The sequence below is a fragment of the Vanessa atalanta genome, chromosome 3 (assembly GCF_905147765.1).
Source record: "Vanessa atalanta chromosome 3, ilVanAtal1.2, whole genome shotgun sequence".
NCBI lineage: Eukaryota > Metazoa > Arthropoda > Insecta > Lepidoptera > Nymphalidae > Vanessa > Vanessa atalanta.
In genome coordinates, this window is record NC_061873.1 from 3594949 (window position 1) to 3620298 (window position 25350).

Sequence of the window (25350 nt, forward strand, 5' to 3'; positions counted from 1 at the left end):
TTACTCTTAATTAAATAGCATTTGTGTATTCATTTATTTATGTCAATATTATATTAAATAGTGCTAAAATGTATGATGATTGAAAAATTAAACAAAAATTATAAGGTTTTTAATTTAATCCTTGGCTATCTTCTAGCAAAATGCTCGTTCATGTGTCGTTGGTTACGTTGAATGTAATGTCTGTTGGAATGAATCCTGCTTTCGAGAGAGTCAGGTAAGACCCGCGCTTCGTTACGCGATGAATGGCGTGGTACTGATTTCTCCGGCGCTGCATTTTCTGCTCGCTGTTCTGCCACACGACGGCCTCGCTGAACTTCCCTCTCCGCCCCCGCTGCAATCATTGATGCCAACCTTGCTGCTTTTTCTTCTTGACTAAGGCCAGTTTTTTTTATCTCTTGCTTATCCCTAAGATCTTTATCGCGAATTCTACTTTGCTTTCTATCATAATCATACTTTTTATAATCCTTATTCAAATATTTTCTATCATTGCAAGACTCATGAGATGAATTTTGTTTTTCAGTTTCCCAGTATCGTTTAGGAGAGGAATCCTTCCTGTTTTTTTTATATGAATTAACTTCATCACTGCTAGTGTCCGAGCTTTTTCTTTTTAATGAAGATGATTTATTACTGTTTTCATATCTAGAACTGTACTGACGCTTTTTGACTTTAGAACTACATTCCTTATCACTGTTATCACTACTTCTATGGTAGCTCTTGCTTTCTCGTATCTTTTTACCTTTTTGCGATAATTCATCATCACTCTCGTCATGACCTTTTCTGGATTTCTGTTTCTTATTTTTCTTCTTTTTCTTTTTCTTCTTCTTGGTTTCTTCATCTGAAGAACTGTCATCTGATTCAAGCAACTTTGCAATGTCCATTCCTTTCTCACCACCTAAAGCATTTAATTTAGCTGCTAATAGATTATCAAGGGTGTTATCTTTTTTCTTAGCCTTTTTTTCTCCTTTAATTAAATTTTTCTGCTCCTGAAAAAGTAAATAATATAACATGCTTAATGAAGTTATTATTTCCCATACTACAGTCAAATAAATAAATTAACTGTAGCTATACAAGGTTTCACGGCTTGAAAATAAGAAATAATGAGGTAAAACAAATAAGTGCTAATGCCTTAACTGTTAAAATAGTAAGTGTGTATTTATAAGAAGGTGCATACTTGTTCTACTTATGTACACATGTCAAAAGTTTTGCTTTTTTTGGTATAATTAAAATAATTTATACTTGAATGCAAATAAATGATTATTTACAATGAAATAATAATAAATATTTTTGTCATAATAAAATGGATGGATTATTATTATTATTATGACAAATATAATTTCTTCTTTTCTCATGACTACAATAACACTTACTCCCAAATTTATACATTCACAATTTAAATTTGTAAATAAACATTGTAAAATAAAATAAAGTGTGGAGATTTCTATTTAATTGACTAGTCACTTAATTGGAGGTTTAGTAAGCATGTAGTTTCTTGTCAACACAGGTACACGTATAATAAATCATACTGATATTTTTTCATAAAGCACTAAACAAATTATAACTTAAAAAACAAAATTACTAAACTCACTCTGACTAAATTATCTTAAATATGAACATCCTAAGCAATTTAAACTCTTCATATAATGAGAGTTATGGGGGCGTCTACAGTGGCTCCAAATGGTTCGTATAATATTAAACACGGTCCTGCTCACCAGTTCTCTTAGCTTGAACTTGACTTGACACACTACTGCATGTCTAGATATTGAATTTTTTATCCACTTCATCTGACCACTGGGCCATCTCAGCTTTGTGGTCAGAATATGTGACTATTAACCAAAAATTATTTATGCGGATAGGATTAATTTGTTTACAATTTATCTCATGCTCAGGTAATAGAAACAGCTCCAAACCTTCTCCTCAAAAGTGTAGACCTTTCCCCAGTTGTGGGACATTTACAGACCAACACTCCATTTTTTATAATATTATTTGTTTTCACACTATTTAAGTCAAACATACTTTCACTAATTGAAAATTATTATGTCATCAAATTTAATTTAATAATAAAACTTAGCAGAAATTTCTTTCTTAAATGTTTCATTAAATATATCTCAATTTTATACTAAGCCTTTAATGACATTCCTAAATAATATAAAATATCAAAACAAGTATGTTCTTAATAATATAATTTCATAACTTACCTGTTCCTTCCGTAACAGCTCAGTAAGTTTACGTCTCTGTACAGGATTATTTAACAGAGCAGCACGTGCTGCCCTTTCTCGTTCTTTGACCAACAGCAATGGATCCTCTCTGAGTTTTCGTGCAAGGTCTACCTGAACATCACCCGCTGTTGTTATCATACTAGAACCAACTACTCGCCGGGATACAGCTGGGATTTCATTCTGATCAGATTTACCAGCTTGATCGAAATTCCTATCGATTGCTTTACCGAGCAAATAGTCTTCATCTTGAACTTTTTTATCAGGTTTCTAAAAATAAATGATTATGTAAAACAGTTTAAAATATCAAGAATAAAACTTTTTATTTATACACATACATCATACATCCAACGCAAACGATTGTCATTGGATTCAGAGGAAGAATGGGCATTTTGTTTGGCCAAGGCATTTAATTCTTCACGGTCTCTCTCTTGGGCTCTTTCGCGTTCTAATTCTATTATTCGTTTTTTTTCTTCTGCTGCTGCTTGTTCTGCTTTCCACACCCGCTCTTGGTTTTTCATTGTACTGGGATGCCATGTTTTCTTGGTGTTCTTAAAACAAGACACAATATTAATAAATGTATGTATTTTTAATATTACTACAATACTTTGTAAATATATAATTTACCAGATCACCGCCGCCCATTTTTGTCAAAAATATATTATAACTAAAACATAAAATTAATTCTAATATTTAACAAATAAACAATTATAAGGTTAATAGTCGCAAAACAAACACATCTATTTGTTATTTTCCTTTTCAGTTTTGGCGTTTACCAACGCATTGAGCGTGAGTCGTGACCGTGAGCGCAATATGCAATGTCTATTATAGTTATATATTTGTATTTTGTATTCAACATTTTCAATTAAATTCTTAGTTTAATTTATTAAACATTTTGGTCGTCACTAGTCATATCAGTCAGTAGACATTTTGCATTGCGACTGACACGACACAGAGTGTATAACTATTAACCATAACTACATATATTTTATTAGTTTTTAGTTTATTTTTATAATTCTTTTCTGATTTTTAAATGTTCATTAACTGTGTTTCATTATTCTTTTTAAAAAAACATCTGTGTCCTGTTAACATTGAATATTAAAATGTTTATTATTACAATATAATTAACTAAAAATACAGTACAATATTAGTAATACAGATATACAGATATTAAATAGTTTAGGAAGTATCTATTAGAAATAAAAAATATTAGTTATGGTTTAGAACAAAGTTACAGACTGGATATTCAATACATTAATTAGTACATTTAATTACGCAGTAATTCTCTTACGCAGTCTGACTGCTTACTCGAGTTTATTCATTTCTTAAGTTTGCAAGGTTGATGAAATACGTAGTTTTATATTACTTTTATATGTATTACAAGACTAGACGGCAACATAGAGGCAACGCACTATCATGATTTGAATCTGATAAACTCTCAAATTCATAACCAACCATATCGGTCTATTTTTGTCTTATAGCGATAAAAACTCCATCTACCTAAATAAGTTGGAACTTATTTAACACTTTTCAAATACGACTTTACCGACGTTGTCAACGAAATTATGGTTATATTTTAGTGGCAGCGTCGGTACAGCCGTATTTTAATAATTTATTTTATTCTAAAACTCGTATTATGCTCGTGAATGGTTTAATTATGGTATTGCCCCATAAACCTATTTACACATGTTGATCTTATTGATTTTTTTTTTATGTTTTCCCTTGCCTTCTGAAAATTAGGTAGATTACATCACCAACCGACTATGCACTAAAAAAAACAACTGGACCAATGAATAATGTGTATTTGAAATCGCAACAGTAATATTCAAATCTGACCTTGTTCTTTTATTATGTCGCATCAGAAATAAATTACCATTGGTATTGCAATTTGTACCATTAGAATCATTTATTTTTCATAATTATTTAATACAAATAATAGAAATGCACGTGTAACAATTATTACCTTGCACCACGATCACGAGGTCGGTCGTTCACCTCTGGCTCGAGCCTCGACGTCTTCAAAGCATGGCCCATCAAATGTATCGGGTCGATGATCCCTTCGCTTATATTATGTATAATTTATTACAATGTATATTATCTATTAATAAATAAACCAAGTAACACGTGTTGATGGTTTGTCCATAACTACATATATCTATAATACTTAAACTTTCTACCAATGCATTTGTTCTCATCAATAGTTGCAGACAGGCGACAACTAAATTAAAAAGTAATAAGGAAGACTGGTGGTTTTATTTGTCGAGATCAAGCTTATAAAATATATCCATTTATATGACCAAACTATAATACATCCTTAAGAGATTATGTAATATGAAAATATTAATGAATTTTATAAGATTAAAAGGTTTTATGTTTGTCACCCTATCATTCAAACGGCTATCCCAATTGGAATGAATTTAAGTTGTTATTAGTATTTGGTAGCAACTAGCAAAAAATACCAACGAATTATTAGTAACATTTTTCGGTACTTCGCTCAGCTGTCGGTAAGTTCTCGCTGTTGTGTTTTATCGCGATGGGCTTCGCTTACGCGATCACATTTTTCAAAAACCGAATGCAATAAATACGACGAGCGTGTAATTTTTATATGGATTCACGAAGTGTAACGATAACATTTTAGACTATATTAGCAATAATCTTCGCGACTTCGCAATAAACTATACGACGATGCAATGTAGCCATGCACATTCGCTGTAAGCCAAAGGCGAAGTTTTCTCGCACGAATATTTATTAAATTACAAGTGGTATAACTTTTATAAAAGACTCACTAAATCCTTATTTCCTCTGTTGTGGTTTGTCTTGGTTACTTTGTCATTTATAATAAAAAAAATCAAAATCATAATATACTTTATTCAAGTAGACTTTTACAAGCACTTTTGAATCGTCATTTAACAAACTATTTAAAGTAAAGCTACCACCGGTTCGGAATGTAGATTCTACCGAGAAGAACCGGCCAGAAGCTCAGTAGACTCTTTCAATATCTAAAAATACAGTCATGTTAGTTAAATACAATGATATATGTATATTAGGTATGTCTCCTGCCTGGAAGTCAACAAGCATTAACTTCACGCTTTTTTATCATCAATATACTCTTGTATCGAATAATATGCCTTCTTTACCAAAGTATTTTTTACAATTTTAACAAAATGATAATAACCCTGTTTCCGTACTATACATGCTAGATAGAAGAAAAACGTACTTACAGCCTATTCCAATTTTTTTAGTTCTTTATTTATAATATAACACTGTTACAATTAACTACATATTTCCACATTCATTTTACTTCCGAAATTCCGACAACAGTCTCGCCGACTTTCAAAACGCCATTTTTCGCAAATCCATAGTGAATATCATAGATCAATCAACCAATCATATCGCGTTAATTTACTGTCAAATGTTGTTTATTTCGCTTTTTTCCTGTTATTGTTGGAATAGAGTATATATATATCGTTATGTTACAATATTGTATCAATTTAATATCTTACGTAGATATGTTCGACTAATACGGCCTTTTAATGTCTAAAATAACAATAATAATTAATGTATAAAATAAGAACTGATATAATATGATAAAGTGACGGATTGTGTGACGGGTTATAATTAGTGTGTAAGCGATGTAGATTACCAAAAAGCTCTAAAACTTAGAATAATTCAAGGGGTTTTATAAAAATGTTTCCGATGAGATATGAAGAGGATTTCCGATGAGAACATTTCAACTTCAAGTAAGGTATAGGAAAGGGTATTTTTTTTTTAATTGTTCCCTTACACAGTCAAGACAGGCAGCTAGTAGTCTATAAAACAATCTATGTACTGCTGACTCCTTTACTTTGAAATATATTTAATTTATTTTTATTAATAGTAACATTAAAAACTCAAGACATATATCTTAATTTATTTTCAACGTTGAAGATTCAATATGCAATGTTTTGTGTATCCGTTTGATTTGATTTAACAACCGACCTCTTTTCCCTGGACACTGACCCCTTATAAAGGACGATACGATAAAAAAAGAGTTATTTTTTATTTTTAAATAAATACAATGGTAGTTCGAAAATCATAACATATTTTATGCAATTCAATTTAGTGTCTGAAATATTTTAATTTTATCTTTCTATTATAAATAGTGTTCGTTGTTTGTACATGAGATGTGTTAAAGCAATTGACTGATATTGACTCATATGATTGTATTCGAACAAAATTAATGTATTTTACTGATGACATAAATACACGTGTATGGTGGCTAGAGGAAATACATTATATTATAAACATTACGTAATCATCTTTATGTTACTTTGCCATTGGTGTTATAGTTTGTTGTGTTTTTGTAAATTTCTTACTCTTCAATATACAATAATGACTGTTAGAGTATTTATGTACTGCACAAAATTACTCTACTCAGAATATAAACATTACCTAGATACGTAATTACATAACACTATCTTAGGTATGTTTACAATAAATAATTTTTAATTAATGATCTTACATTACTCATGTTTTATTACTTATTTGTTTTTGGATATTAGTGGAGTTATATCATCATATGAAAGTAAGATATTTTAGACTTTTTTTTATTTTACCTAAAGAAAGTATAGGAAATAAACTAACTATTTGAGGTAACTCTTGATATTGAGGTAACTCATATTTCATAAAATATTACAGAAAAGGTGTTCTATAATTAAGTGTTACCTACTTATTATAATTTGTATCATACTTTTGTTTATTAATGGTAGAAACGTTTTCTCGATAAAATTAATAAATGTAAATATGATATGTGACTATTATATTGAAGCTTAATAGTCATTGACTATCAGAGAATGAAATATTACGGAAGGTTACGCGCGCGAGGCGCAACTCGCACAAGGAACCCAAGGCGATGTAGCGCAGCGCCGCGTTCGCTGCGCGATGGCGCGGTATTTGTCCGTGGCGTGGCGTGGCGCGGGTCAGTTGCGGTCGCGTTGAGGAAGGTTGAATCGGGCGCAAGCCGCACGCGCCGGTGGCCTCACTACCGTGGTTTCGAACGTTCGGTGACCGCGTGCAGCTCGTGTCGACACTTCGCCCCCCGTACCGCTTGCCTGCACCCTCCCCCGCCCCCGCCGCCGCATGCACCCTCGTTCGGTTTAAAAAGGCCAATTTGATTTTAACGTGTCGCTCACACCCTTAAAGGGGAACCATTTTCTATAGATGTTTTAATAGGTTAGAATGCATGCACTAACCTGCCTCAATTAGAAAATGTAACCGAAATCAATGTATCGTGTCATCGCGTGACAATTAAATTATTAATTACTTTAATCATCACTTCCGTCTTGGAATTTGTAAAATATTGTAACAGTCTTTCTGTAAATCCAGATAAATAACTATTTTCATTTAATCTTATCATCGTCTTTTTAGATATATGTATGTAAGGTTGGTAAATGTTGTTTATGATTTAATTATACCATTATACCTTTGTATTAAAAATTATCATTAAGTTCTGCTTTCTTATAATAATGGATTTTTTTAATGAAAATAATAATTGAAATATTGCAAATCGATTCCTTATGTTTGAATATAGCTTATTTTTGTAAACAAACTTATTGAAATGGAAGTGAAAAAAAAAATCTGTTTATTTTTTAAACTTAATAATAGCGATCACAGAATATAAAAAATAAATTAAAAATAGTCAGAAATAGAACAACTGCTGTTCATTAGACTCCTAGTCCTACCTATATTACCTAATTTATAACTCTACCTAGAATAATTGTAAAATTAAATTTGTGTAGATTTTATACGTTTTATTGTGAGTATAGAAAACCTGTAACCTTTTCCAATAAATAAATAAATAAATAAATACGAACTCCAGCCAATAAATAAGAATAATAATCTCTCCAGATAAAGCTTAATCTATAAATACGTCATTTAAACATCATAACCTAGGAAGCTAAGTTGCAGTCTGTTGTAATAGAATATCGCTTTTTCTGAATTCATACTCATACACTTGATAACATTTGATATCGTTTTAAGCATTTAATCAAGCAAGAAATCAGCAATATATATACATATATATTAACGTTAAACAATACAAACATCTACTTGGTTAGTTTTACACATGGTTTTTTTTACTGTTACGTTATAATTATTACAACTTTATATTTTGTCTTATTCAATAGGCTAATGTGGATTTTTTAAGTCAATTAATTTGTTCTTCAGTACTATGAAATGTCTGAAAGAAAAATAACTTTTAAGTAAACCTAAAAAGTGAAACCACTAGAAACACTTTCGTTTCCTATCGATCCGACAAAAGTTGAAGCTCAACGCATAAAATTTTTCAAGCATTGTATTTTCTTCCCTAAATATAAAAAAAATAACCTATAATGAATTTAGGTTTGCAAACATTTACAAATTACATGTTCTGATACATCTAGCAAAACATAAGTGAGTTCTGTTATAAAACATAATCATTAGATATAATTATTAATATGTGTATATTATTAATTAATAATAGTTATGTTATGAAATTGAAAAAAATAGTTAACAATGTAGAAGATACGCATAAAAGTATAATAACTGATAATGTTCCAAATGAAACTTCCTAACATATTGTCCTAGACAGACAAAATAGAAGAGTGCGGGAGGAGGAAGGTGGCGGACGAGCCACGCACGCGCACTCGCGCTGAGAGTTCACACGCGCTTCGAAACCGCGGTGGGCCTCCACGTGTTTCCCCTTCCGCGCCGCCGCGCCCGCTCTCCGCTGCCCTCTCCAACCTTCAACAAAGCCGCGGTCGTATATCGTATACATACAATACGCATTATACAACATATGTACATGTATTAAAATGAGTATTATTACTTTATGAGCGCGCAGGCACAACAACTTGCGCATTTACCTGATCATTTAAGTTATGTTGAACTTACCATTAGTATGGTAGGTTATCTGGCAATAAGTGAAATACGACAGTAGGTAATATAACTTAACAATCATTCATAAAAACATATTATTAGCTAAACCTCAGAAAAATACTTCGAAATAAAAAAAATGTACATAATTTTTAAACGAAATACGTAATAAACTTGTAAAAATGCTGTCATTTTTTGGTTTTGAGATCCACGTAGTAATATCATTATGAACACACAGATATAGAAAATTGTTTCTTGAACACAACGTACAAGTGTGTGTGCCGCGTGGATGTAGGCTAACCATGTGGAAAATATATATTAATGGACTAAAGCCGTAAAAAAACCTTATATTATATTTAACATCTTTACGTAGAATACATACGGTCCAAGTCAGTCCTAATGAAAAGTTAAAAAAAAAATGAAATATGCAAACTACAAAATGTTAATGTCTATTTCATGTATAACAATTTATATTTTTTTATGAATCATATATAATTTTAGATAGACTTAATATGGTTACTAAAACATATTATACTATTGATATAATATATATTGTGAAATTAAATTATCTTTGGTAACCGTCGCAACGATTTTTCCTCGCTTCCTCAAAATAAATGGCACCCTAAGTAGAGGAGAGCGGAGGACAAATGCGCTGCCTGTACGTAGCAGTGAGCTCGCTGCTCGCGGATTCCGCATTCAACCGCGGACCGTCTGTGGAGCGCACGCTCGCGCCAGTTCTGTCCAGCGTCGTACTCGACTACACAACCTACACCAACACTGACGCCATTGACACTTGGAAATAAATCATCGTCATTGAACATGATAGGTAAGAAAATCTTTATTATTCCATAACTATCAATGTACAACTTACGGACAATAATTTCTAATTTGATAATTTTAAATAGGAATTAAAAATATTTTAGTGCATGATCATTTGACTGTTCTTTTTAAAAATGTGAAGTTATTATTTCCCGGTTTATAAATTAGGAATTCTAAAAAAAAAGTTGCTTAGATGTAATAATTTAAATATTTGATGGAAACTGAATTGTTAATAAAATATTTATAAAGTTAACCCAAATAACGCGATACTGAATCCTAAAAATGAAGTAATAAATATAAAATATATAAGTAGTGAGGATATAATGAAAGTGGGGGCAGAGAGCGCGGGTGAGCGCGGCGCGGGGTACAGTGCGGACACGGGGTCGGTGGCCCAAACACGTGGAGGCCCACCGCGGCACTATCGGTTCGAAACCGCGGTGCGGGCCTCCACGTGCTGCCGGAGGACATTCACTTTGCCTCGTTCCGCGCTCCCCCCTTCCTATCCGCACCCCTATGTGGCCGTAGTATGTGCATCCTGATATTCCTGATCGCGCATACCATCCACAACAGACATTGTACTGTGAACGGTCGTCGCGATAAAACGCTGACAGCTAATGTCCACCGTTAATTACTCTGTTAAGGTTATTAATAATATGAATAATTTGTCGACTACTTTTGAATTCATATCTTATTCTCCAGGCGAAGAAGAACGTGAACACCAATGCAAAGAATGCGGGTTGAGGCTTTCGACTCGGAGTGCACTAACAGCTCACACGCGCTCACATCGAGTCGCCGCCGATGCTCACAGATGTGATGTTTGTCACAAGACTTTCGCCGTGCCGGCACGTTTAGTGCGCCACTATAGAACTCACACAGGGGAACGACCCTTCGAATGTGAATACTGTCACAAGATGTTCAGTGTGAAGGAAAATCTTCAAGTGCATCGACGGATTCATACTAAAGAGCGACCCTATAGATGCGGAGTTTGCGGAGCTGCGTTCGAACATTCCGGTAAACTGCATCGTCACGCTAGAATACATACCGGGGAGAGGCCACACGCCTGCCCACATTGCCATAAGACGTTCATACAGTCGGGACAATTAGTAATTCATCTTCGTACGCACACTGGTGAAAAGCCCTATAGATGCCCCGCGCCCGGCTGTGGCAAGGGGTTCACTTGCTCAAAGCAACTCAAAGTGCATTCGCGTACTCACACCGGAGAACGCCCCTATACTTGCGAAATATGTTTACGCGATTTTGGTTACAATCACGTATTAAAACTACATCGCTTCCAACATTTCGGGGAACGCTGCTATCGTTGTACAGTATGCGATGGGACCTTTAACACTAAGAAGCAGATGGAAGCTCACATTTATAAGGAACACGGAGCGGAGACACCTAGAGCACCAACGGCTACGCAGTACACTGTACCATTAGTTGTAAAAGGCAATGTAATGTGTGATATTGTAGAAGCTGCATTGCAACAATTACCTCCCACTCCACCTAGTTCTCCGCCGTCACCTCCTTGCCCGATGCCGACACCGATGCAGACAACATCCACGCCACCGTTTACTTCACCGCTACCGTCTCCTTCGCCACCTGCTATAAATACTTCCATGACAGTTATGACACTCGCTCCTTCATCGCTTCCTCCCCGAAAACGTAAAATCATTCCACAAGTAGAATCTGTGCAAGTGGAGCCAGTAGTACGTCATACATCCGTTATACAGTTCGCTCCTCCGGCTACAGAGTCTTCGTAGCATTTGTTTCACAATTTTTCTCAATAATTCGATGTTCAAGTTAGCTAATAAGGCTTTATTCTAATCGAAGGCTGTAAGATGACTGTATGAGTCTGTAGTGATAGTTTAGTAGAGCATACAATGATCATCATCGTCAGTGACGTGAGCCAGGTTTGAAGTTTTTTGTAATGCTGCAATGAATGTATTGTTTTAAATTTTAATCTTGAAAAAAGACTAATTAGATGTTTAAACGTATTTGTGCTGTCAATATTAATAGAATAAGTTTTGTATTTATACTATGTGTTATTATTCTTAAGTAAAAAAATATAAGTTGAAGTTTTTTTTTATTTATTTTTCCTCATTTTTACTTAATCATTGTACTTAGTGTTTTTTAAATTTACTAAATAATTGTTCAATATACATTTAAGTTTTAATTGCTTCTCAAAATATATATTTAAACCCTTATTGTATATATATATTTTTAATACATCGCATTATGACGTAACTTATATAAAAATTGTGTTATCCGAAATAAATAAATAATGTCGATTTTGTTTGCGATCACTTTTACTTTGAAAACATTAAATAACAATTAACAAGGTACTTGCATATAAAAACGTAAACCTAACATGAACATAATCTACGTAATACTTTTAAATACCTACTGTACTCCCATATTCAATTCAAATCAAAATGAAATATAACGTCAACAGTATTATCCTTTACAAATATTCGGCTTCGAACCGTTTGACAAAAATACAATATTAATATAATATCTTTCAAAAAGATAACTCAATGGTTTTTTACGACATGAGTACTCTGATTCTATATGGTTTTGCTATAGTGACTTAATTTAGATATATTTATATTGTTTACAATAAATAAACTGTTACTACTCATACAGAAACAAAAACTAATTAAAATCTAATAGATAAATCATTAAAATCTTCATAATAAACATTATATCACTTATCTATCGTTTAAATGTTTGCAATAATAAAATTAGCATTTTTTGCTTTTATTTAATAATTATTATTTTTCTAGTATTCAATATTTTCCGTTTAGTTATATTATTGTCCAACCAGTTATTCACCTTTTGACAAATGGTACTGATTGCGGCAACATTAACATTTTCATTTTTGATTCAATAATTAGGACTATTTGATATTTAGCACCGATTATCGAATTTTACCTATTGAATAAAAAAACTTTGTTTCATTGTTGGTTTTCATTGCGACATTATTAATGATAAATAAGAAATACCAATAAAATTAAAAAGCTTGGAATTCAATTTTAGAGATTTTTATAATATCGCATAAAATTATACATATCTAATGTAATAAAACCTTTAAGTATTTAGTTGTTCAATTTACTATGTTAGATTTCCAAAACTCTTAGAAAACTTTTAGATTCTTTCCAAAATATATAGGTGTTTAGGATTGTTAAATTTATTCGTGTAGAAATAAAAGATTTTCCTCTAATGATCCTATCACGAAAACAATTATTTTAGATTTATATATATATATAGGTATTTATATTTATTGCAATTTCCATATTTTTTTATCATGCATTTTAAAGTTAACTAAGGCAAATGTCAAAAATAGAATAATAAATAACTGGTTTGACAGAGTGGATAAATAGAAATACAATAAATACAAATCCATAAATAGAGCAAAATGTATTATTGTCTTAATTTATTGTAAATATGTGTCACAGCACGACTTTAATATAGTTCAATAATTATTATTGCACAATATCCACGCTTAATATGAGTTAAATTAACACAATTAATTAATAAATAGATAAAGAAGCCTACAAAGAATAAACGAGATGTTTTATTTTTTTATTCTCCTGACACATATTACGGTTGATTTTATATTACAAAAAAATTTATTAAAAATGACAATAGTTTTATTAGAATAACTTTTTAAGTCTATTATTTAAAGATATTAAAAGCTATTTAACAATAGCAAATACAATCCAATAAATTAATTATTGTCCTAGTGGTCAAATGTCGCTCAGTCTTGTTTCGTACATCTGGAGGTCAAGCCGCATCTGTGTCCATAGCAGCGTTGCAGAACTATCGATAGTTTGACTATCGATAGTTGACCTCGAAAACTATTCAGGATATCGATAGTACTATCGATAGTATCGTTTTGATCAATACTATCGATATTATCGATAGTATCGATAGCTCTCCGTGAGTAATACTATCGATAGTGGCAAAACTATCGATACTATCGATAGTATCGCTAAGCAATACCATTGGTAGTAGCAATACTATTGCTACTATCGATAGTATCGATAGTTTTGGACTATCGATAGCCAGCGATTTTTTGATAGTATTGGTTTTTTAGTGTAAGTAATGTATTCGTAATGTATTCTAATCGCTAGACTCAAGATTACTACAAAAAAGTTTCATTGTAATGACACCAACCTAATAAAAGATTTTTTAATGTTATGATTATTTATAATGTTTATACTTAAATCAAACACAAAAAATGTTGATAACATTTTTCACATTAAAATTTTTCATTATTCCTTATTCCGCACAAAATGTCTTTATTCTAAAAACAAATGTTGTGGTAAATTTAATTTCATTTATTTAAATATACACTATAGTTGGCCTACTAAATTACTTATCTTGAGAAAGCAATACTATCGGAAATCACTGGCTATCGATAGCACAAAACTATCGATACTATCGATAGTTTAGGTTAAAAGTCATGGTTTTTGCAAAACTATCGATAGTATCAATAGTATTGCTCATGGGAAACTATCGATAGTATCGATACTATCGATAGTATTGACACGTGACAATACTATCGATAGTGGACTATCGATATGCAACACTAGTCCATAGTCTGTGTCATAGATAATACACTTATGTCTGTGTCTACCAATAGAAAAGTTTTTACCAAGAAAATATGCGGAATTGCGCATAAATCATAAATCTCCTTATAGTAAAGTAACTGGACCTAACTTTGGTTTATTTTCGTAATTCGGTAATTACAATTAAACAATTTATATAAATAATTATATAACATTTGCTGGTTATGTTTGATTGAGATGGTTCCTATTCCTATAGTGAATAGTCGCTCCAGTTTAGCTATATCATGTTAGATGGCGCTACTAACATACGAGATCACAGTTTTTCTATGACATTAATTCTTTCCATAGCCTCTTTATAGATATTAAATCTCTTCGTTATAACTGTACCCGATATTTAAAAATGACAACTATACGCGTAGTGCGTATAGTTGTCATTTTAGCACTTGCACGCATTTTTCAACTAAAATAACGACTTAGTAAATTAATTGGAAATACTATTACTATATTATTCTTTTTATGTGTATTACAAACAAAATCGTTTTTATTAAGCTAAATCAATAGTATGTCAACTATTCAATGTCCGATATTTGGAACCAACCGACTAGTGGAAAACCTTTTGAGTTTGACATCGATTTGACGCGATATCTTTGGTCGAGAGCTTGTATAGTTTATGGTATTTGTTATGGATTTAAAAATTGCATTTATAACGTCGACGAAGTTGTTATAGAAACTCTGAAAGTCAAATTAAAGTGGATATAAGTAGTAAAGTAAAATAAAGTTGTATTATAAATAAAAATATATTAATCAAGCAATGTTTTTTTTAGTGGGTATGGATAATAGGGCGCACTCAGCGTCGTGGGCACCGGAGAGTCTACATAAACCCCCAAATTTATTTATTTCAAGACGACGTCTTCCAATACTTTGCCGAATCTTTAGGAAACAGTAACGAAATATTGTTTTAATAAAAAGCGTAAACGCCATGAAGTTTTATACGCTTACGACGTTTTGGTCTCGAGAAAACTATTCTCTTATTATTAATATATGGTATGAGGTAGAACTAAAGTTCAGTGCGGGCTGCAATATTTGAACAAATTATTTACATGAAAGTTTTATCTATCGTAGAATATATTATGTCAATGATCTTACCTCATTGCCTATATAATCATAAAACTAATAGCATCTTAAAATAATAACAATATAATTATTTTTATAAAGAGTTAATTTCCATCTAGAAAAGTTGAAATTCTCGGTTTTTGTCTAATATAATATTCATATATAATACATACAAATCTTTCTTTTAAATCTGTATTTTTTGATGAAACCGCATTAAAATCCGTTTCGTAGCTTAAGAGATTTAAGTCTACTGACAGTGGAAAGCGACTTTGTTTTACATTATGTATAGATGCTAAAAACAATGGATGTGTTTAGTTATTCTGAAGGTCAACTATTATTTATTTTTTTGACTGTTCTTAATTATTCGATCAAAATTGTTTTATTAATCGATATAAGTAATTTATATAAAAGTAAAAAAAAACCCTTAAGTTAGCACCAACTAATTATATTTTTTGTGTCACTATAATGATCCAAGCGCTCATTATGCCTTTTATTATATATATATATAATCTGAGATATGAATTGCCATAGTCAATAAAAATGTAAGTACATTACATAATAAAACAGAATTGATACTTTTAGAATGAACTTTTTCAAATCAGTAATTTAAGCATTAAAGTGATTGTAACAGACACGATTACTAATTTACTTATTTATTATGATGTAGATTCTGCTAGGGCGATAGAGATACTGCCATTAAATAAGCAATAAATTTTTAGTATTTTGTTAGAGGTAGTAAAATTCTACGTCGAACTCCATCTGTATAGTCCGTATTCGAAGGCTCGAACACGGTAATTGAGCGTGTTTTTTTGAAGTAATACTTTTTTAAATCTTTGTGATTTGAGACTCGATAAAACGAAAATACGTCATGGCCAAGTGACAAATAAATAAATATATTTTTTTATTAAGTTTCACTTCTACTGTGTGTGAATTGCACATACACACTTTTTATATCATATATCTCAAACCTACGCAGACTGACAAATGGCTGATGAATGCTCATTACATAGACTTCCATAGACATTGGAACTGTAATAAATTGTAATCATTCCTCATATCCAACCTTACACAACAATCCTAAGTACTGCTATTTGGCGAATTAATATATGATGAATATGTAGTAGCCAGCAGGTTTGCACATAACACTACCACCGAGTAAATACCACTAGCCATTTGCCAGCGCCCAGAAATGATTTTATAAAGTTGAAAGTAGGTACTAAAGGTTCACTAGATACACCCAAGGTGGCGTTATTTATTGCTATAAAATTATGAAGACTAAAAATAAACTATGTGTATGCTTTATTAAATAAAACAAGCAAATATTTTTATGAAATTATTATTATTATGAAAAAAATATTAAATTAATCAAAATATAACGAATAACTAACAAAGTATTATTGTATTTTATCTATGCCATATCCACCATATTTGTTTTGTAGTTTTGGTTTTGACGTTTCTACCCGGTTAAAACAGCGTCTTGTCTTTATGGTATTGTTTTGGCGCTAATAAATCGCCTAATTTTCATCTCTAATCTTTTAACTAATCGATTTTTAAAAATGGTAAGATCACTATTTTTCTTAATGCAGTTTGTTTTACCTATTATTCTATAGCAATATTTTTTAAAATTAAACTTTGAAACTGGATTAAAACATTCCTAAATGTATTCGTTAAATTGTTGAATGTATTCTAACAATGTTGTTTTTATAATATTTGTTAAGATTATAATATATTTCCATGAACATAAACAAAAAAATCGCAATATTTATTTGTAATCAAACATTTTTTAAACTTATATCATGACATTTTCAGACGATCGGAAAGAATAATAAGATGCAACAGCATATAAATTATCGAGTAAGGGTAATTCTACAAGATTCACGTACTTTTATTGGAACTTTTAAAGCATTTGACAAGCATATGAATTTAATATTGGGAGACTGCGAAGAATTTAGAAAAATCAAATCAAAAAATAGCAAAACTGCAGACCGAGAAGAAAAAAGAACTCTAGGTTTTGTACTACTACGTGGTGAGAATATAGTGTCTCTAACAATTGAAGGACCTCCGCCACCTGAAGAAGGTTTGCCTCGGGTCCCACTACCTGGTGCTATGGGCGGGCCAGGAGCTGGCAGAGCAGCAGGTCGCGGCGTTGGACTTGGAGGAGCCCCACCAGGCTTACAAGGTCCAGCTCGTGGTGTCGGAGGACCATCTCAACAACATATGGCCCCTGGTGCTCGAGGACAATTATCAGCGCCTCCTCAAATGCGAGGTGGCCCTATGATGGGAGGCCCTCCTCCTGGTATGATGGGTGCTCCACCAGGAATGGGTAGAGGTGGCCCTGGTAGTCGCGGTCCTCCTGGAATGCGGCGCTATTAATGTGTTTGTGCAGTGGTGTTTATTCAATTTTAAGTGAAAAACAAAGTTAATAAGTGAAGACGGTCTACTATATTGACTAGTTCATTGCATTAATGGGAAATGTAAAAAAATTAGATAATAAATAACACTGAGTATTTTTCCAGATAATACAATAGTTAAGGACTTATAATTACAGATAAGTACTGAATAATGCTTTTTATTACATAATATATTCCCAATAATTTATCAATATATATTGACATCTATTAATGTTCCTTAAATACTTGTAAGTAATATTTTTGGTGAATATAATGAAATAAAATAAAATTGAAGTTAATAATTAACATTTTAGTAGAGTATTCATGCATAATGTGTGATGGCTAAGCAAGTTATCTTTCCCCATCTATTTTTTTTAATTTATAACAAACTACAATACAGTGCAACCTCGATATAACAAATCAGAAGGGAATAAGTAAATAGTCGTTATATCAAGTATTTCGTTAAACTGAGGTTTGTTTCGTTGAGGTTAGGTTGGTCTAAAATTTGTTATAAAAAGGTAAAAATACAGTTTTATTCATCTCACATTACGTATTTATCTTGTTACAATTTCTACTAATATGTGATAACACATTTTTGTCAAATTATTTGACACAATTGTGACTAAGGTTTCGGATTGGCAAATTTGAGCTATTTATACTTTTTGTTAATAGTTGAAAAATTGTTATAAAGAGCTTTCTTGCAAAAAAATGTTCGTAATGTAAAGGGATATTTTACATTGACTCTTATGGAGGGTTCAAGGGGATTACGAAGAATTTGTTAAATAGAGGAATTTGGTATATTGAGGTATGTTATATTAAAGTTGCACTGTATAATATTTCAAGTTTTAGCAGTTACTCCTACAACTTTAACCAGTGACTCTTAACAAAGTATATGTCATACAATTTATTAAGCATTATTATTTACATGGAATAGTAAAAAATCCTCAAACCTAACAGAAGTGGAAGTAAAACATCATGCTAATTTAAAATATGTTTCTTAGTGAAATTTGCTATAATCAGTGTTTTTTCTTTTTCATTGGGAATGTAATCCCACACAATAGTTTCACTATATGTTGACCGAAATAATTATCACAATGTCTAATATCATCAAATTTGTCTAGAGAATTATACATAAGATGGTAACAGACAGACTTATAAAAATTGTATATTTGATCTCTGTTTCCTTAAATGATTTACAATAAAATATTCCAAAAAATATTCAATGTGCAGAATCAGTCACAATTCAATATATCTAAAAGGGAAAAGAACAGTAACAAGCCTATTAATGTTCCACTGCTGGTTGATGGCCCCTTGCTCCCTTTTCAGAGGAGATTCGGAGCTTACTCTACCACGCTACTCTAATGAAGGATTGTGGATACAGTTGGCAAATTCTCATCTACCACATCAAAGTTTCCTTACAATGTTTTCCTTCACTGCAGAGCATGAGATGAATTATAAAAATAAAGTAAAATTCAGTGGTGCCCTGGTTTTGAGCTCAAAATAATCAGGTATGATTCATGACATTACCACTGTGCCATCATGACTCAATAGCAATATTTTGTAAATTTGTCCAATCTCAATATGCTTAAAAATGAAACACTATATGACTGTAAAATATTGTTTCTTTTTTTTTGTATTTTTATAAAAAAAGTTAGTTTGAGATATATTTAAAGCTGTTTAAATGAAATAAAAAAGTTCTTTCAGTCCTTTTTACTTAAAAAATATTAAAAGAAAAGGAAATTGTCTTTATAATAATTCATTTTGGCTGCCAATTATTTATGAAATTTTACTTAAAATAATGAAAGTTTACATTAAAACTGCAAGCTGCATGAGAAAATCGGTGACATGAATACAGAATAAAATGAACTCAAACGCTGGAATATGTTTTTCTGCTCTGGTTGATATTAAAGGAAAAATAGTTAAACAACGAAAAATTTTTTATAATGTAATAAATTATAATCTTTATATAAATTTATATTGATTCACACAATGATACAGTTATAACAAAATACAACACTGAATAATATAATAAATAATTTAATGACAATAACCACACGAGGGATGGCATCGTTTTCCGTCAATTCCACAACGACATCCTCCAGTAGTGTCACCCTTGCCACCTGGACCCCAGCGTCGTCCTTTCGTTACCCAACATATCTCAGTTTTACACGCGGAACACTTTATCCAATCGCAGCCCCATTTTTTCGTAATAATAGCCTTACATTCAGGACACTCGAGTGCTTCACCACGTTCTATTAAAGATTTCAGCAAAGCCTGAGTTCCTACATCAGTTTGATCAGATTCAACAGCAGTTACAGCTGCACGCAGCTTAATTTGATATTGATCACAAGTTTCACCGTCGTGAACAGCCTATAAATAAAGAAACAATAGTATTAAAACATTTTTTTTAGTAAAATTATTATGTTTGATATCCTGATTGAGTCTCGGTAGCAAATCTCAAAACAAGTTAACTAAAGTGATACTGATCTATCGGTGCACAAGTATGTGCGCGAACACAGGTGAACTCGAGATTACTTTCATAATCCGATGATATGGAAATCCATCTCGACAACGACAACTCACAGGATTAGAACTTCTGAACCTCGATATCTGTTTTTTACCTTTTAAACGAGCTTTAAAGGTAATTACTACTTCATAGGAAATTAATTTTATAACTAAAAATATTAGAATAAATATAAGTACCTGGCACGGTAAACAGTTGGTGTGATTACATACGGGACATGGAAATCTTCGAACCCCAGGTTCACAAAAGGCCCAACCTGTACAATCCCGTGTACGACAATGAAATGTATTTCGTGTACCACTTTCTGCTGCAGCTAAGCTTCTTGCTAGCCATTTCTCATAATCTTCTGGAGAGAGCAGTGCGCGTATTTCGCGTTCTTGAATAGTCCCATGACAAGCTATAGCTGGACATGAAACTACTGGTTCCGTACAGTGACGGACGACATCAGCGAGACATTCCCTACAAAATGTATGTATACATTCCCTAAGTACAACGCCTTCACCAATGGCACATTGCTCAATACAAACCCCACAATCGAATACTTCAGAGTTAGGAACAAGAGCTTGTTGTTCTAACTTCATCAATTCTGTGTAAACATCGCTAGAGTCTTTGTTTTTCGCTTTATTAATATCGTTATTTTTATCAATTTCAATTTTAGTTTCATCGATTTTTTCTTTATTTATATCTAAAAAATAGTTATAAAACGATTAAAAGACCTGAATACAAAAGTGTTTGAAGTTTATAAAATTGTCACTCACCGGTCTCAACCAGGCACAAATAAAATGGAGCAACGAGATCGGGGCCAGCAAGTGCAATGAGAGGTGTATTGTCATTGGAACAAAGTGTTTTGCCAATAATCCAGCGTTGCATGCTAATTTGAAGCCCTAACGACTTTTCTGCTTGCCGTTTTAATTCTCCCACCACTGCTTTCCTAGTGACGAGCAAACGAATTGGTCCCCTTGTTGCATCTTTATCTTCAATCCAAACATCAATTCTAAAATAATATAAACTGTTTTTACTTTGGAACATTATAGAATTATATCATTTCTTATTATAGCTATGTCTGTGGCAATTTAATAAAATCATGCAAATTGAGCAAAATTAGCAGCAAATTATTACTCACGGAAGTATTTCATCTTGTTTTTGTAAAGATGTTGATGCTACTGGCTTATCTACAATAATCCCATCTACAGGTGTATTATTGGTCAATACATTTGTCAATTTTGATGATTCTTGTGTTAATATAGCTTTTTTTTCTGTTTTCACAATTGATTCTTGATTTACTTGAGGTTGATCTAGTTTTTTATCATTTAAACTCCCTTCAAAATATTCCTTTTTATTTGCTGTAAGACGAGGCCCACCTACTATTTGTGATGAGAATGAGAGTACAGAACATGATAATTTCAGTTTTGCAAGTTTAGCTGCAGCTGCCGCAGCTGTTTGTTCGTCACCATTAGCAATTGACTGCTCAAGTTGATTTATTAAATCCCTACGTCGAGCATGATGATCTAAATTATTAATAGAAGTTATTGCAGTTGAAATAATATTTACTGTTGGCGTATCTACTTCTCCTTGTTTTGATTCTCCAATTATAGTTTCTTCCCTTTTTGGAACCTCATTTTTTAAGTGATTAGTAGTTGTTGAGCTTGTAGACGGTAATTTTAGAGAAAATATATTATTTTGATTTTCCGAATTTAGTTTTTGTTCAAATACTAACTTCTTAATGTTATCTTTTTCAGAAACGTTCTTGTCATCATCTGGATTATTATATTTGGGACTATAAAACGGATTTAACAAAGATGATATTTTTAAAGGTATATGCAAGTTATTATTTGTACTGTTGTCCATTTTTTGTACTTTTTTATGTAAATTCACATCAACTAAATGAAGCTTATTATTGTTTGTTATAAAATCTGACTTTATCTTTAATTCAGATTTTTGTGTAAAATTTTCATCCACCTTCACATTTCTTGAAATTTCAGTCGCCGCTTTATTTTTTATGAAATTTTCCTCGTTATTCAGTTGATGTTTTTCAGATACACTGTTACTTTTTTCTGTATTTTTATGAGCGATTTTTAAATCTGTAATATTTGGTGTAGGTTGATTGATAGGATTTTCTTTCGAAGCAATTTTTCGTTCCTCTGTTAATGACGACAATTCTTTTTCGAAAGCCGACTTAGTAATGAGCCGATCTGAAGAAGTTAACATTTTATTTTTGTCTATTATCTGAGGTAAAACACCATTTAAATTTAATCTTGTTTCATCATTAGCGTTTTTTAGCTGTTTTTGTTCAATTGATTTTATTAGTAATGGAGATATTTCATTGTGGAGTAATTGTTTTTGAACATTATCATTAAATGAACTTGAAGATGGCGTTTGAACTTCGTCATCTTTGCTAGAATTCTTGATAACATGGTGTGATTCCATTTTCATAACTTTCTCGTTATCATCTATATATTTTGAAGTGGAAGGTATTTGTTTCGAAGAAGACGGTTGAGCTGTTAAAAACATATCTTTTGCACTTTGAATTTTGAGTCTTCTTTCAGATTCTTTTTCAAAATAATTTTCCACGCGCGTGCCTTGGGTACTATTTTTATGATTTCTAACTGTCGATCCTATTCGTAATGTTGGTATCTCCGTTGCTGTTGTTATTGTTTGCTTGTTTTTAACACAATTCCCTTCATAATTCTTAGATTTTTTAGGCAGCGAATCTTTCATTTCCTTTAACATCTTTTTAAGTTGTTTCTTTTCGTCAATTTCATTTCTATTATTTGATTTGAACGCATTGTTTTCTGTTTGTGTACACATATTAGAACCGACTGTCGATGTTTTTATATCAGGTTTATTGGGTTTATAAGAATTTCCTTTCCCACAGTACATACAAGATATTATAGTTGCGTTATATTTTCTCAAGCAAATTGTACAAATCCAGTTCCCCTCGCTCTGAGATTCTGATTCGGTGTGCAATAACTTCTTATTTTGTATTATTTCAGCCGCTTGTTTATCTAATTCACTTATGCTAGGAAGTACTTTAATATAATTTGTATCTATTGCTGAGTTTCTTTTTTTACCATCAAAAATTTGTTTAAGAAAACTTTTTTCTGATCTTAATTTAATTTCTTTACTTGAATTATCTTTTTTCGTATTTTTGTTTGTTTTATAGTCAGCTATCTTATTGTTACTGTCGCAAGAATGTTGATCAAAAATAGCCTTTGAACTCATTTGAATCTTTTCTTTTATGTCGTCGTTTTCTTTGTTATGTTCCGTTAATTTTACTGGGGGCTTAGGTGCGGGCCTCTTTCTTTTATAATTTCGAGGTAAGGAAGTTGAAATAACAGCTGTGGGTGGTAAAGGAGCACGCCGCTTTCCCGGCACGTAAGCAGCTCGTGGTTGGATGGTACTCTCGCTTATGGCACGTCGTTGTCTGTTTTGTAAAGGATCTTTGGGTATTTTTCGGGCTGGTGGTAGACTAAAGGCGTCGTAACCTAATCCTTCTTCTGTATAGAGACCGTATTTTCTACGCAAGCTAAGACCACGGTCGTATTGCCGTTGAAGATTTCTCTCGTGAAGTCTTTTTTTGTAAGTATCAGTGAGAGGACTTTGCGGTAAAATAAGAGGGTTCACGTGCTTATAATGAAATGGAGCTAAGAAATCAAAACTGGCAACTGTACGATCAGATCCTACACTGTTAATGCTTTCATCCGAAATAGAGCGCTCTGAACGTCGTAGCCAAGAGAAGAGTGTCCAAATCCCTCCGGATAGGGGGCGAAGGCGCGGTGCCTCTCCTTCTACGTCGCCGATCATCACCTCTGAAACATTCATTTGTTATTTAAATATTTTCTGTAAATTATTATATGGTTGCTTCAAAACATTCTATTTAATTATAAAATTTCGTATCTTGATCTGTTCAAGATCTAAATAGCCTATTCTAGTAGGTAACTCTAATATATTCACAAGCCACTTAATATTGGAGATCTACTTTAATTGAGTTTATTAGTCTTATATAGGTCACAAACAAGAAATTCTGAGATGAACTATGCGGCTTAGTTAATCGGATAACTAAAATGAATATGCGTGATAAAAATATAGGTGAAAATTTAATAACGGTTTTTTTTTATATGTAATAAAGACAAATATTTACATTAATATACTCACATACTATCTTAAAGATAAATGGATACGAGGAGTGGTACGCTATTCCTAAACTAGAACATATTAATCTCCACTTCGCTGAGCACCAACAATTAGTTGTAAAATTTAAATTATTTCATTATTGCACTTCCTTTAATTTTTTACGATATTTCAAACAAAATACAAAATCAATTGACGATTTTAACGTCTGTATTGTCAATAACGAGTCGAGCGCTGTGGAATACAAAGCGAGGTCGCGCTCCGTATCGACTCGCGCGCCGCATCACTCCGCCCGCCCAGCTAAATTTAGCGGAACTTCGCGATTCGGTTTTTGCTATTTCTATTCATTCTCTTACGCCTGACCTCACTTAAATTTGGACACTTCCCGACACTGTATTAAGTATAAAGTAATAGCTTATTTATTTACAAATGAAGAAAAATTGATGATATCACCAATTGTAATACAAGTGTGCAATTAGTCGACGAAGTCGGTAGGCGTTGCGTCTTTGTCTTTAGAAATATAGTATGATATCTAATGGAGTGCATTTTTTTTTTGATTTGTAAGTGCTTGTAGTACTTTAATAAAATAAAGTATTACCATTCAAAGAAATTATTGGTACGCTGTCGAGTTGTCTTATACTAGTAAGAAAGATACATCAGATGAACCTAGAATAGCAACAGGTATTTTCAGATGTTGA

At 32.1% G+C, this 25350-nt stretch overlaps 4 protein-coding genes across 6 annotated transcripts; 2 read left to right on the forward strand and 2 right to left on the reverse strand.

Moving 5' to 3' along the window:
* Nucleotides 1-98: 98 nt before the first annotated feature.
* LOC125077396 (pre-mRNA-splicing factor CWC25 homolog) lies at nt 99-4237 on the reverse strand. Of its 3 annotated transcripts, none has more exons than XM_047689328.1 (4): nt 4177-4237; nt 2552-2764; nt 2196-2483; nt 99-983 (listed from the first exon to the last, which is right to left on the reverse strand). In XM_047689328.1, exons 2-4 carry the CDS (start codon nt 2732-2734, stop codon nt 126-128), a joined length of 1329 nt encoding a protein of 442 aa, XP_047545284.1. In that variant the 5' UTR covers nt 2735-2764; nt 4177-4237; the 3' UTR covers nt 99-125. The 3 variants fall into 3 exon arrangements, with proteins under 3 accessions (XP_047545284.1, XP_047545283.1, XP_047545281.1); XM_047689327.1 differs by lacking the exon at nt 4177-4237 and adding an exon at nt 3522-3641; XM_047689325.1 differs by lacking the exon at nt 4177-4237 and adding an exon at nt 2841-3164.
* Nucleotides 4238-9776: 5539 nt separating this feature from the next.
* On the forward strand, nt 9777-11998 carry LOC125077279 (Krueppel homolog 1-like). Its single transcript, XM_047689185.1, has 2 exons — nt 9777-9930; nt 10623-11998. Exons 1-2 carry the CDS (start codon nt 9924-9926, stop codon nt 11681-11683), a joined length of 1068 nt encoding a protein of 355 aa, XP_047545141.1. The 5' UTR covers nt 9777-9923; the 3' UTR covers nt 11684-11998.
* A 5037-nt stretch (nt 11999-17035) lies between these two features.
* On the forward strand, nt 17036-18167 carry LOC125076990 (small nuclear ribonucleoprotein-associated protein B). Its single transcript, XM_047688758.1, has 2 exons — nt 17036-17166; nt 17417-18167. Exons 1-2 carry the CDS (start codon nt 17164-17166, stop codon nt 17978-17980), a joined length of 567 nt encoding a protein of 188 aa, XP_047544714.1. The 5' UTR covers nt 17036-17163; the 3' UTR covers nt 17981-18167.
* Nucleotides 18168-19943: 1776 nt separating this feature from the next.
* On the reverse strand, nt 19944-25107 carry LOC125077114. Its single transcript, XM_047688919.1, has 5 exons — nt 24677-25107; nt 21645-24330; nt 21280-21515; nt 20701-21206; nt 19944-20367 (listed from the first exon to the last, which is right to left on the reverse strand). The coding sequence occupies exons 2-5, from the start codon at nt 24323-24325 to the stop codon at nt 20035-20037; spliced, it is 3756 nt and encodes a 1251-aa protein (XP_047544875.1). The 5' UTR covers nt 24326-24330; nt 24677-25107; the 3' UTR covers nt 19944-20034.
* Between the last annotated feature and the right edge of the window lie 243 nt (nt 25108-25350).